Below are 12,232 nucleotides of genomic sequence, written 5' to 3'. Positions count from 1 at the left end.
TACTCCCCCTTCCCCCCTGCTCTCGCCTTCTTCTCCCTTACACTCCAGCCCACTCATCTGCCCGCTCACTCCCACTGTACAGGTGGCTGGAGCCATCTCCTCCCTCTTCATCCTCATTATCATCGTCAAACTTGGAGAACTCTTCCAAGACCTGCCCAAGGTGAGCTGCCGTCCCGTACCCAGCCAGGCTTGAGGGCCTTGGCCAGGCCAGGGACTCAGATCAGTCAGTCAGGGCCTGGGTGAGGGGGAGGGATACAGGGTCATGCCCTGTTTTTCAAGCTTGAGATCTCTGGTTGAGATTTGGAGTCGACAGTCAGGGGTAAGAACCTTTGAGAGTCAGACCCAAGTTGTTAGGTTCGGGGGCAGGAGGTGGTTAGTGTCATTCGGGGTCATACCCAGGTGCTTGAGGACAGTCTGGCTTATGCCAGGTGGTCAGGGTTGTCAGCATCCTGCACCTCTCAGTAGCTCCTGGTGACCCTCCCCCTCCCGCAGGCAGTCCTGGCTGCTGTCATCATTGTGAACCTGAAGGGCATGTTGATGCAGTTCACCGACATATGCTCCCTCTGGAAGGCAAATCGAGTGGATCTGGTGAGAGGCCTGGGAGCCCAGGGGTGGGGTCAGGGCCTTCAGCCCCAGTGACCCTTCTAGACCCTGTTGACTGCTACCCTTCTGTTTTTAGCTTATCTGGCTGGTGACCTTTGTGGCTACCATCCTGCTGAACCTGGACCTTGGCCTGGCAGTTGCGGTAGTCTTCTCCCTGCTGCTCGTGGTGGTCCGCACACAGCTGTGAGTCACCCCTTTGGTTCCCCCCTCATTCCGGCTGGTGAGGGAGTGAGGTCCACATTGGTTTCCCCCAGCTTTCCCACATCTTGGGGGGTGACCCAAGGCTCCTTAGAACCCCCTCATTGCCCCCTCTCTTAATGCCCCCCTCTTCTCACACTCTCTCTTTCACAGGCCCCACTACGCTGTCCTGGGGCAGGTGCCAGACACAGATATTTACAGAGATGTGGCAGAGTACTCAGAAGTGAGTGGCAGGGGCTAAGCCAGAGGATGGCGTGGATGGGGTAGGACAGAGGCAGACGGGGCCATCCCTTATCAGGTCCTTGCGTACTTGGCAAGGACACGGGGGTGGGGTGCTAAGGGTGCTTTGGTCCTTGGAATTTCAAGGGAGGAATTTGGGTCTCTGACCCCCATACTCAGAGTATGGGCCTTAGGGCCTGGGGGAGGAGTCTGTCTTAGAGGCAGCAGTACAAGCCCCATCCTGCAGAGTAGCCCTGGGTCAGGAATGTAGAGGGGTAGGATCTGGGGCACGAGGATGTAGGGGAGACTCTTTGCTGACCTGATCAGTGGGGTTACTGAATCTCTGTCCTTTACCTCCTGAAGTCTCATGTCAAGCCCTGGGAACAAAAGTGGGGGCTCTGGAATAAAGTGAGCTCATTTTCCCTGATGGAGCCTTGAAGGCTGAGCATAGTATGATGAGGCAGAGTGAGGGAAGGACATGAGTGGAGAAGATCAGCTGGATGGAAAGGGAGGTGGGGGGTAGCACAGGGATATTGTTCAGGCCCAGAGGCCGAGCAGAGACCTGGAGTGTCCTGAGCGGGGTGGGACCCGGGGAAGGCTTGGCTGGGCTGGCAGTTGAGGAGGGTCTCTCTGTCCACATACAGAAAACAGACCCCAGTGCTGGGGTTGGAGACCCAAGCGGAAGCTAAGAGCCATTGAAACCTGGCCTGGGTATTGGCAGAAGGACGGGGGAGATGGGGTAGGAGAGGTTCAGGATGCCCTGGAGGAAGAAGCAGCAGCTCTGACAGGCCCAGCTGAGGGGTCAGGATGACCCCACCAGCTCCTGGGAGGGCATGGCCTACAGGCCGGGCCTCTGTTGGCTGGGAAGCAGAGGGTTGATGACGGCAGGTACCGGGGTACACAGGGGAGGAAAGAAAGAGAGCAAGATGCAGCTAGGAGGGACGAGGGCTCAGCCACCCCCAACCTGACCTATCCCCAGGCCAGGGAGGTCCCGGGCGTGAAGGTCTTCCGCTCCTCGGCCACCATGTACTTTGCCAATGCTGAGCTCTACAGTGACATGCTGAAGCAGAGGGTGAGGCCTGGGGTCCACAGGGGGAGGGGCAGAGGGTCTCTTACCTCCCCAGCGTCCACATCCCCTGCCCTGCCCTTTGCTCTAGTGCGGTGTGAACGTGGACCACCTCATCTCCCAGAAGAAGAAACTGCTCAGGAAGCAGGAGCTAAAGCTGAAGCGACTTCAGAAAGAGAATAAGCTCCCGAAACAGGCAGGGGCCCTTCTGACCCCACCCGGCCTTTCTCCCAGCCTCCTGGCTTCTCACCCTCATTCTTCATCCCTCCTCCTCTCTCCCTGATGCCCCCAGTGACCCTGCAGGTCAGGGTTCTGCGGGCAGTCTTGTTTTTCTCCTGCCTCCTAAGCCAATGGTGGCGTTAACCATCACAGTCCTCTTTCCAAAGTAGGTCAGAACCCCACAGCCTTCAGCCTGGCTGCCCTGGGTCCCAAGCTTCAGCTCCTAGTCCACCTGCCTGCCCAAAGCCAGGGGACGACACCAGGCCTGCGTGGCCTGGTTGTCATATGACAGCTGGGACACCTCTTTCCTGGCCTAGGCTGCCGCCTCCAAGGGCACTTCCATTTCCATCAATGTCAACACCAGTGTCACAGACATTGAGAGCAACGATGTGGAGGGCTCCAAGGCCAAGGTGAGGCTGGAGGTGGGAGAGGAGCCAACCATGAGCTGCAGGGATGAGAGTGCCCATGTGTGGAGTGGAGTGATGGATCAGATGCTCTACAGGGAGATCTCTAGTGATATGCCATAGAATTCTGCTTGTGGCTCTCTGGTCTGTAATCTGAGGCCTAGCCAAAGACCTTGAATTTGTGAATTCTACAAGACCCTGCAGTCTGTATTCGTGGGCAGGGGGAAGGGATTGGGCATGTGGGAAAAATCTGGGATCAAAGGGGACATGAATCTCAATTAGAGTCTCAGGCAGGACTTCCCTGGCAGGCCAGTGGTTAAGACTCTACGCTCCCAGTGCAGGGGCCATGGGTTCCATCCCTGGTCAGGGAAGTTTCACATGCCGTGCGGCGCCCCCCTCCCCACAAAAAAGACTCAGGCAGGGTGCCAGGATATCTGTGTGTGCACGTGTGTCCGTGTGTCTCTTTTGGTTTGTCCCCATCCTCAGTCAGTCACTCTGGCTGACTGAGGATGGGGTGTGGTCTCTGATGCCCTTCCTTCTTAAGTGTCCCTATTAAGTATGGGCCCAGGAAGTAACAGAGCAGTAGATGTGTGTCTGTGTGTACTCCCGGAGTCTGGGCAGCCTCCCCTGTGTGTCCCCATGTGTCCCTCCTGTCTTTACATACAGGCTCCCTGTCTCCATATCCTCATGTGTCCACTGCATGCCCCATATACGTGGCCGTTTACACGTCTGATCCTGTGTGTCTCTGCACGTCTGCGTATGTTCCCTGCCTTCACCCACCGTGGGCGGCCCTTGCAGTGTGTCTGGTTTCCCAGCAGGTGAGCGCAGGGACTGAGCTAGAGGATACAGCAGCCAGGGGTCAAGAAGATGCCAAGGCCCCAGACATGTCCTCACTGAAGACCCTGGGCCTGCCTCAGCCAGATTTCCACAGCCTCATCCTGGACCTGAGTTCCCTTTCCTTCGTGGACACTGTGTGTCTCAAGAGCCTGAAGAATGTAAGGGGCTGGGGGCACCCCTAAGAAGGGCCTTGGGGGAGGAAAAGGCCCTTCAGCCCTGACTCCATAACTAGCTCCAAGAGCCCTCTGAGCCTAACCCCCAACCCCCTGAGCTCCCCCTCTGAACTCCCTTCCCCCCCAGCCTGCCCAAGTCCCCCTTCGGAGCCCCTGAGCCTCCCTCTGAGTCTGGCCCCCTTTTCTGCTGCAGATTTTCCGTGACTTCCGGGAGATCGAGGTGGAGGTGTACATGGCCGCCTGCCACTGTGCGTGGGGTGGACACAGCAAGAGCAGTCCGGGGAGGGGGTGGGGATTCTGGCCAAGGAATCTGCCAGGCAGCACAAGGAAAAAGTCTTTCTCTGAAACTGGAGGTCAGAGGTGTCCTGGGAGGGAGGGGTAAAGGGTCAAGAGTTGGGGTTTAGCTATAAGCCTCAGGGGTGGTGGTCAGGGTGACATTCCACCAGTGCCTGGGTGTTCCTGGGGGTTCTGCGGGTCAGGGGAGACCAACTCCTTGCCTACAGCTCCCGTGGTCACGCAGCTTGAGGCGGGGCACTTCTTCGATGCATCTATCACCAAGCAGCATCTGTTTGCCTCTGTCCACGATGCTGTCATCTTTGCACTCCAACACCCAAGGTCCAGCCCCGTCAACCCTGTTTTGGTGAGCTGAGCTCTGTTGCTGAGCTCTTTTTGTTTATCTACTGCTTGTCCCATCCTGACCCCATTTCCAGGAAGTCCACCCTTCCTGGATGGCTCTGATTAGCTCTGCCCCCAGTGGATCCACTGCCTTCCCCTCCTGCCTTTAGAGGAAGCTGCTCCCGGGGGAGGGGTAGTATGTGTCCTTCAGAAACTGACAGGAGCCTCTCCTCCTCTCCCTGCCCAGGTTACCAAACTCTGACCGTGATGCCACCCTGCCTGAGACTGCCCACCTCTGGAGGTTGCGACCGGTTACCCATGAGGACCCCCTACCCCTGGGTTGCCTCCAGATGTCACTCAGGAGTCCCCTCCGTACGCACGCACATAACTCAGGGATGGAGGTTCTGGGACTCCAAGTTCAGTGCTCTAGGCCTGGGATAAGGTATTGGCCAAGTTGGAGGAGCATGCATGTTTTTAGCCTCAGGAATAAAGATTTGTTTGCCCAATGCCAGGCTCTGCTGTGGCTTGGTGGGACCTTGGCAGGGGCAAGGGTATATAGTCCATAGCCCTGGCTCCTGACCCTTCTTGTGCCCCAAAATGGGAATTGGGGTTGGAAGCTGGGGGGAAAGTTCGGGGAGGGCAGGGTCAGGCAGGGGGAGTGTGGAGCAGGAGGGAGAGCTTCAGGGCTAGGCCCAGGGAGGGGGGCGTCCCAGGTCCAAGTTCCTCCCCAGCCAGGCACAGCCCTCGGCACCTGTGTCCTCAGCTGTAAAATGGTTGGAATCAGAGCTGCTTCTCAGGAATGACCTGTTCTCAGGGACCCCTGATGAGGTGCAGGGCAGGCCTGGCGCTACTGGGCAGCCCCTGGAGGGTGTGGTGTGAACACCTGAGCAACCAGCTGAGGAAGCACAGGGTATTCACAGGTGTTGCCGGTCTGCACCGAGAAGTAAGAATATGGGAATTCCCTGGCAGTCTAGTGATTAGGACTCAACGCTTTCACTGTCAAGGGTGAGGGTTCAATCGATCCCTGGTTGGGGAACTAAGATCCCACAAGCAGCACGGTGCAGCCAGAAGAAAAAAAAAAAGAAAAGAAAAGAAAGGAAAGAATGTGCATGATTGATTTACTTGGGAAAAATGCTTATTTGTATAATTAGATCACCTGGGCTTTGCGGGTCCCCGTCAGCCAAGAACCACGTGTTGATTTCTACCATAAAACACCAACATCTGGGCATGTGGCCCAGTGGGCAGCAATGGGCCTTCAGGCCAGCTAATACTGAGTGACTGGAGGCCAGGGTCGGGGGGTCGAACCTTTCTAGGCCTCCGTATCCTCATCAGGAGAGCAGAAATGGTAATAGTACCCACTTCATGGGTTCCTCAATGAGTATTAAATGAGTAAATGCCACGAACAGCTTGCAACAGTGCTGGGCTCACGTCACCTGCCAAAACAAGTGAGCCTGCCATTCGCAGGTCCCGACCAGGTCCTGGGCTCTGTGCTAGACCAGTGGACAGAGGCTGTCCTGCCCTGCAAGTCACAGAGGCACCCCTTGCCTGGCTGTTTCTATCCTGGCCTGTGTCACTGCCCTGCTCTGTGTTCGCAAATCATCTGTCCTTTCCCCACCCCCAAAACCTTGCCCAGGAAGTCAGGGCCCTTTGTCACACTGCCTCCAGACACCAGGAACAGCGCCGGGCACAAGGAAGTGCTTGGTAAATACTGGTTAAGTGATCCTATGTACTGGAGTGGAAGGTAAACCTCAAACGTGAACTTGCAGATACAGGCAGACCTTGTTTTATTGCACTTCACCGATACTGTGTTTTTTACAAATTGAAAGTTTATGGCAACCCTGAGTCAATCAAGTCTTTTGGTGCCATTTTTCCAACATCATTTGCTCACTGCATGTCGCTGTCACATTGTGGTAATTCTCAAAGTATTTCAAACTTTTTCATTATTATTTGTTAGGAGGATCTGTGATCAGTGATCTTTGATGTTACTACTGTGACTCGCTGAAGGCTCAGATGATGGTTAGCAATTTTTAGCAATAAAGTGTTTTTTTAAATTAAGGTATGTACTTTTTTTTAGACATAATGCTACTGCACGCTTAATAGACTACAGTGTAGTATAAACATAACTGTTATATGCACCGGGAAACTGAAAAATTTGTGCAACTCGCTTTATTGTGGTCTAGAACCAAAGCACAGTATCTCCAAGGTATACCTGTACTTGGAAATGCTTTGAAGAAAATGAAACAGGGTCAGGAATTCCCTGGCAGTCCAGTGGTTAAGACTCTGCGCTTCCATTGCAGGGCGCATGGATTCAATCCCTGGTCGGGGAACTAAGATCCCACATGCCACAATGCGGCCAAATAAATAAATAAAACAGGGTCACGTGAAATAGAAGGGACTGTGTTACCCAGGATGGTCATGGGAGGGAGACTCAGGGAGCAGGTGACACTTGAGCTGAAATACAGCTGTGAGAGTTCTCTTTCTAGGACAGTGCTCCTAGTGTAGGGAACAGCAGGTGTGTTCAAGGAACACCAGGGAGGCCTACAAGAGGCAGGAGGGGAGACCAGAGCACAGAGCACCTCACAGGCCAGGGTGAGCCTTCAGGCTTTATTCAGAGTGCGCACCCACATTTTTGAGTGCTCACTGTGCTGCGATGTGGACCACGGGGCTGAGTCTGGGCATAGGGGAGCAGGGAGCAGCTGTGTGTGCTTAGCTTGATTGGCCTGGGGTTGGTGCTGCCACTGGTGGAGAGCATGTTAGATGTATATTAGATGAGGAGGAGGGAGAGGGGGAAGGAGGCATTCTTTCATTCCTGGGCCCCAAGCCTGCCCTCCTCCCTGCCCTGGAATCCCACCCCACCCACCCCGCCCCATATTTTCTGGCCAGGCCACCCCTCCTGAAAGCCATGGGCCCAGCTGGAACCTACTGCCTCACCTGCCCCTGGGGGAGGAGTGTTTGCCCGTTGCCAGGCGCCCAGGTTCCGGCCCCTAGTACTGGCAGCAGTCATGCTGCACGCACAGTCCTTCCTGCCATGGCTGCTTCTGCTAGCGATGCCTGTCCGCACCCACACCTGGTCACGGCCCCTGTGGTACCAGGTGGGGCTGGACTTACAGCCCTGGGGGTGCCAGCCAAACAGCCTGGAGGGTTGCAGGGGCAGCCTGGGGTGTCCTGGCCATTGGATGGGCCTGGGGGTGAACCGCATCTACCCAGTGGCTGGGGTCACCGTCGCCACTACCATGATGCTGATGCTCAGCCGTGCGGTGATGCAACGACGGCGCTCACAGGCCACTAAGAGTGAGGTGAGCATGGCACTGCTCTGTCCCCACAGCCTCCTACTTCTGTTCATACCCAATGAGCTCATAATTCTCTACCCATCCTCCCACTCATGTCTTCTGGGCCTCCTGCTACCCCTCCCCCTGCCCCTGCCCCATCACTCACACCCCAGCGTCCCTACATCTGTCCACACCCAACAGTCCCTAGCCATTTCCCATGGGTAGTACCCTGCCCCATCCACCCTCTTTAATATCCCTATTCCTCATCCAGCCTCCAGGGGCCCCATGACCATTCTAGGCCACAACAGACCCTCCACGATCCTCCATCACCCTAAGTCCCCTTTCCCACCACACCTCTGTCCTGTTCCTCCGTTCTCACTCCTGCCTTTTGGTCCTATCCTCAGCATCCGCAGGTGACGGCTAACCCCTGTGCACCCTGGAAACGACGGGCCCCGATCTCAGACCGTGCCCTACTCCTTGGGGTCCTGCATATGCTGGATGCCCTCCTGGTCCATATTGAGGGCCATCTGCAGCGTCTAGCCTCCCAGCAGCGAACCCAAATAAAGGGGACTCCTGCCCAGAGCGGGTGACCCAACATACTCCTCTCTTTGCCTGGTGGCTTGTTGGGGCGGGGATGGCCTGAGGCTCTGGGCCAGGCTCAGGTCTGTGTGTCTTATTCTCTCCAGGCCTGTCTGGACCCTGTGCCCCTTTTCTACTTTTAGAGCCAGCACACCCATCGAGGCCTCGGTGCCCATCGATGGCTGGGCAGGTGGGGCCCAGGCTGGCTCACCCTGCTCCATTGCCCACACCAACTGACCCCTCCTCTCTAGGGATCCCACTCATAAATACAACTGCTCCTCTGGGGCTCCTCAGGGGCCCCCAGTGTGGTGGGAGAAGACTTGGCCATCAGGGCAGATGTGGGTGGTCCAGAGAGGGCAGCCCAGAGGTGACCACCTGGCTGAGTCAGGAGCTAGGGCTCCTGGTTGAGCCTGCGAGGCCTGAGCTGGGGCTGGGGGTAGAGGGAGGGCCCTGGCTGCCTTCATCTTTGTGACATCTCAAACATGCTTTGGCACCTAAGTGGCCCTTGCTCTAAAGCCCCTGGAAGTGGGATGAGGGCTGAACCTCCCCAAAGGGGCCCTCACCTGCTTCCTCCCTTCCTTCTACCATAGGCATTAGGATCTGCTGATGAACAGAACAGGCTCCTCCCTCACCCACTCACAAATAGGGGAGGGTAGAGGTGGTGATGAAGCCGACTCAAAAACTCAATTCCTCTGCAGAGAGTTGTGCTGAGCCAGTTGGAGTAGGGCAGGTGTGGGCTGACTGCTGGGACCTGAAGGGTGAGTGGGGTGACGAGAGGAGGGGGAGAGTGCTCCAGTCAGAAGGATAAGCACAAACAAGGGCCAGGTGGGGAAAGAGACCTTGACCTCTTCCATGAACTATAAGATGGTCAGGATTTCAGGGAAAAGAAGGAATTCTGGAACACAGGAGAGGGCAGGCTGGGAAGAGACAGGAGTTGGTGTCTCCTAGGGAGGCTGTGGTAGGCAGGATAATGGCCCTCAAGATGTCCTTGGAGTCTGTGAATATTTTACAGTACATGGCAAAGAGGATTTTGCAGATGGAATTAAGTTAAAGACATTAAAATGGGAAGATTATTCTGGATTATTTTGGTGGGCCCAGTGTAATTTCATGAGCCCTTAAAAGTGGAAGAGGAGGGCGGGAGAGCTGGTCGGATTCAAAGTGTGAGAGGTACTAATAATCCTCTGCTGCTGGCTTTGAAGGTGGTAGAAGAGATCTTCCACCACCCAAAGATCCAAGGAATTCAGATGGCCTCTAGAAGCTGGGAATGACCCTTGGGTGATAGGCAGCAAGAAAACAGAAACCTCAGTCCTTCAACCACTATGATCTAACTTCTGCCAATAAACTGAATGACCAAGGACATATTCTCCCCTAGAACCTCCAGAAAGGAACACAGCCCTGCTAATGTCTTGATTTTAGCCCAATGACATCCATGTTGGATTTTGGGCCTACAGAGCTGTGAGATAATAAATTTGTTTTGTTCTAAGCCATTAAGTCTGTGGTGATTTGTTGTGGCAGCAATAGAAAACTACTAAGTATTGGTATCAAGAGTGAGAGGTACTGCTGTAACAAATCCTAAAAATGTGGAAATGGCTTTGGAATTGGGCAGTGAGCAAAGTCTGGAAGAATGTCAGGGAGCATAACAGAAAAAGCCAAAACTACCTTCAAACAACTGTTAGCAGAAATTTGGACATTAAGAATGCTGCCATTGAGGGCTCAGAAGAAAATTAGGAACATGTTATTGGAAACCAGGAGTAAAAGGAATCTTTGTTAAATAGTTGTGGGAAGCTTAGTGGAATCATAACCCGTATTTGGATGGAAAGCAGAACTTGTAAATGATGAACTTTAATATTTAGCAGAAAAAATTTCCAAGTGAAGTGCTGAAGGTGCCACCTGATTTCTTCTTGCTGAAAAACATTGCTGAAAGAAATTTTAAAAGACCTAAGTAAATAGAAAGACATTCCATGTTCTTTGATTGGAGGACTTAATACTGTTAAAATGGCAATACTACCCAAAGTGGTCTACAGATTCAGTGTAATCCCAGTGAAAATCCCAATGGTGTTTTATAAGAGAAATAGAAAAATCCATCCTAAAATTTATATGGAATCTCAAGGGACCCTGAATAGCCAAAACGATCTTGGAAAAGAAGAACAAAGTTGGAGGACTCAAACTTTCTGATTTCCAAAATGTACTACAAAGGCACTGTAATCAAAACAGTGTGGTGCTGGCATAGGAATAGACATATAGACCAATGAAATAGAATAGAAAGCCCAGAAATAAACCTCCACATATATATTCAGTTGATTTTCAACAAGAGTGCAAAGACCATTTAATGGGGAAAAGATAGTCTTTTCAAAAAATGGTGCTGAGAAAACTGAATATCCACATGCAAAAGAATGAAGTTGGACCCTTACCTTACATCATATACAAAATTAAGTAAAAAGGATCAAAGATTTAAATTTAAAAGTTAAAACTATAAAACTTTTAGAAGAAAACATAGATGGAAATCTTCATAATCTTGGAGAAGGCAATGATTTCTTAAGTATGACATTAAAAGAACAGGTAACAAAAGAAAAAATAGATAAATTGTACTTCATCAAAATAAAAAATTTGTGCATCATAGAACACTATTAAGAGAGTAAAAAGACAGCTCACAAAATGGAAGAAAATATTTGCAAATCATATATCTAAGGAGGGACTAATATCCAGAATACCTAAAGAATTCCTACAACTCAACAACAAAAAAACAAACAAATTCAAAAATGGGCAAAGGACTTGAATAGACATTGTCTAAAGAAGATATACAAATGGCCAATAACCACATGAAAAGATGCTTAACATCACTAGTCATTATGGAAATACAAATCAAAACCACGAGATATCATGTCACCCCCATTAGGATGGCTATTGGAGAATAACAAATATTGGTGGGAATGTAGAGAAATTAGAACACTTTGCATTGCTGGCAGGAATGTAAAATGGTACAGCCACTACAGAAAACTGCTTGGTGGTTCCTCAAAAAGCTAAAAATATAATTACCATATGAGCCAGCAATTCCCCTTCTAGGTAAATACCAAAATAATTGAAAGCAGCATCTGAAACAGATGCTTGTATGCCAGTGAGTGTTCGTTGTAACATTATTCACAATAGCCAAAAGGTAGAAACAGCCCATGTCCACCAACAGATAAATAGATAAACATCATGCTAAGTGAAATAAACCAACGATAAAAGGACAATGTTGAAAGATAAACTGAGGCATATTTAAAAATTTCAAGTTATTTGAGCAAAAATTGATTCAAATCAGGCACATCCAATCTAGCAGGTAGAAAAGAACTCCAAGGTGCTGAACAAAAATGAAAGCTTTTGGGCTTTCCTTGTGGCTCAGTGGTTGAGAGTCCGCCTGCCAATGAAGGGGACACGGGTTCGTGCCCCGGGCCGGGAAGATCCCACATGCTGCGGAGCGGCTAGGCCCGTGAGCCATGGCCGCTGAGCCTGCATGTCCAGAGCCTGTGCTCCACAACGGAGAGACCACAGCAGTGAGAGGCCTGCGTACCGAAAAAAAAAAAAAAAGAAAGAAAGATTTTGATAGGCAAAAGGGAGTGGGAACAAGGATACTATAGTAGGCAAAAAAAGCAGGTTGGTTATTACAAAGTTACTTTCCTTTAGGGGATGTCACAGTATAACAGGCAGATGACCTGATCAAATAGTGTTGATCAGGAGATTCCTGATTGACTGGTTTAAGATTCCATTTCTGGGAGAGCCCAACTAAAATTAAGACTTGGTTTGGTGGCATGGGGCTTAGCATAAGTGACTCTATTTTGGGCCTTTTATTTTTTTAACAACAAAACTCTATGATCCCAGTTATATGAGGTACCTAGAACAGTCAAGTTCATAGAGACAGAAAGTAGAATAGAGGTTGTCAGAGATTTGAGGAAGGGGGAAATGGCGAGTTATTGCTTAATGGATATAGAATTTCTGTTTGAGATGAGGAAAAAGTTTTGAAAGTAGACTAGATAGTGATAATGGTTGCACAACTTTTTTTTTTTTTTTTTT

The 12,232-nt window shown here is 51.5% G+C and overlaps 2 protein-coding genes across 7 annotated transcripts in view; both read left to right on the top strand.

Moving 5' to 3' along the window:
- Positions 1-6,360, top strand: part of LOC112403758 (cadherin EGF LAG seven-pass G-type receptor 3-like) — a 38,585-nt gene extending 32,225 nt beyond the window's left edge. Inside the window, exons 44-54 of one of the 6 annotated variants that reach the window (XM_024751398.1) lie at positions 83-160; positions 493-588; positions 680-786; positions 955-1,024; positions 2,000-2,092; positions 2,178-2,282; positions 2,623-2,715; positions 3,525-3,704; positions 3,913-3,967; positions 4,223-4,359; positions 5,076-6,360. In XM_024751398.1, coding sequence (XP_024607166.1) covers positions 83-160; positions 493-588; positions 680-786; positions 955-1,024; positions 2,000-2,092; positions 2,178-2,282; positions 2,623-2,715; positions 3,525-3,704; positions 3,913-3,967; positions 4,223-4,359; positions 5,076-5,213 — 1,152 coding nt within the window. In that variant the 3' untranslated portion in view covers positions 5,214-6,360. Of the gene's footprint in view, positions 1-82; positions 161-492; positions 589-679; positions 787-954; positions 1,025-1,999; positions 2,093-2,177; positions 2,283-2,622; positions 2,716-3,524; positions 3,705-3,912; positions 3,968-4,222; positions 4,360-4,581 lie in introns of all 6 variants that reach the window. The other 5 variants (XM_024751396.1, XM_024751397.1, XM_024751395.1 and 2 more) reach the window with 5 other exon arrangements.
- Positions 6,361-7,233: 873 nt separating this feature from the next.
- Positions 7,234-8,215, top strand: TMEM89 (transmembrane protein 89). The gene is made up of 2 exons (XM_024751495.1): positions 7,234-7,630; positions 8,008-8,215. Exons 1-2 carry the CDS (start codon positions 7,337-7,339, stop codon positions 8,191-8,193), a joined length of 480 nt encoding a protein of 159 aa, XP_024607263.1. The 5' UTR covers positions 7,234-7,336; the 3' UTR covers positions 8,194-8,215.
- The last annotated feature ends 4,017 nt before the right edge of the window (positions 8,216-12,232 follow it).

Source organism: Neophocaena asiaeorientalis, unplaced genomic scaffold (genome assembly GCF_003031525.2).
Source record: "Neophocaena asiaeorientalis asiaeorientalis breed wild unplaced genomic scaffold, Neophocaena_asiaeorientalis_V1.1 scaffold221, whole genome shotgun sequence".
NCBI classification, from domain to species: domain Eukaryota; kingdom Metazoa; phylum Chordata; class Mammalia; order Artiodactyla; family Phocoenidae; genus Neophocaena; species Neophocaena asiaeorientalis.
Note: the sequence above shows the minus strand (reverse complement) of the source record. Positions and strands in the feature narration are given on the sequence as shown.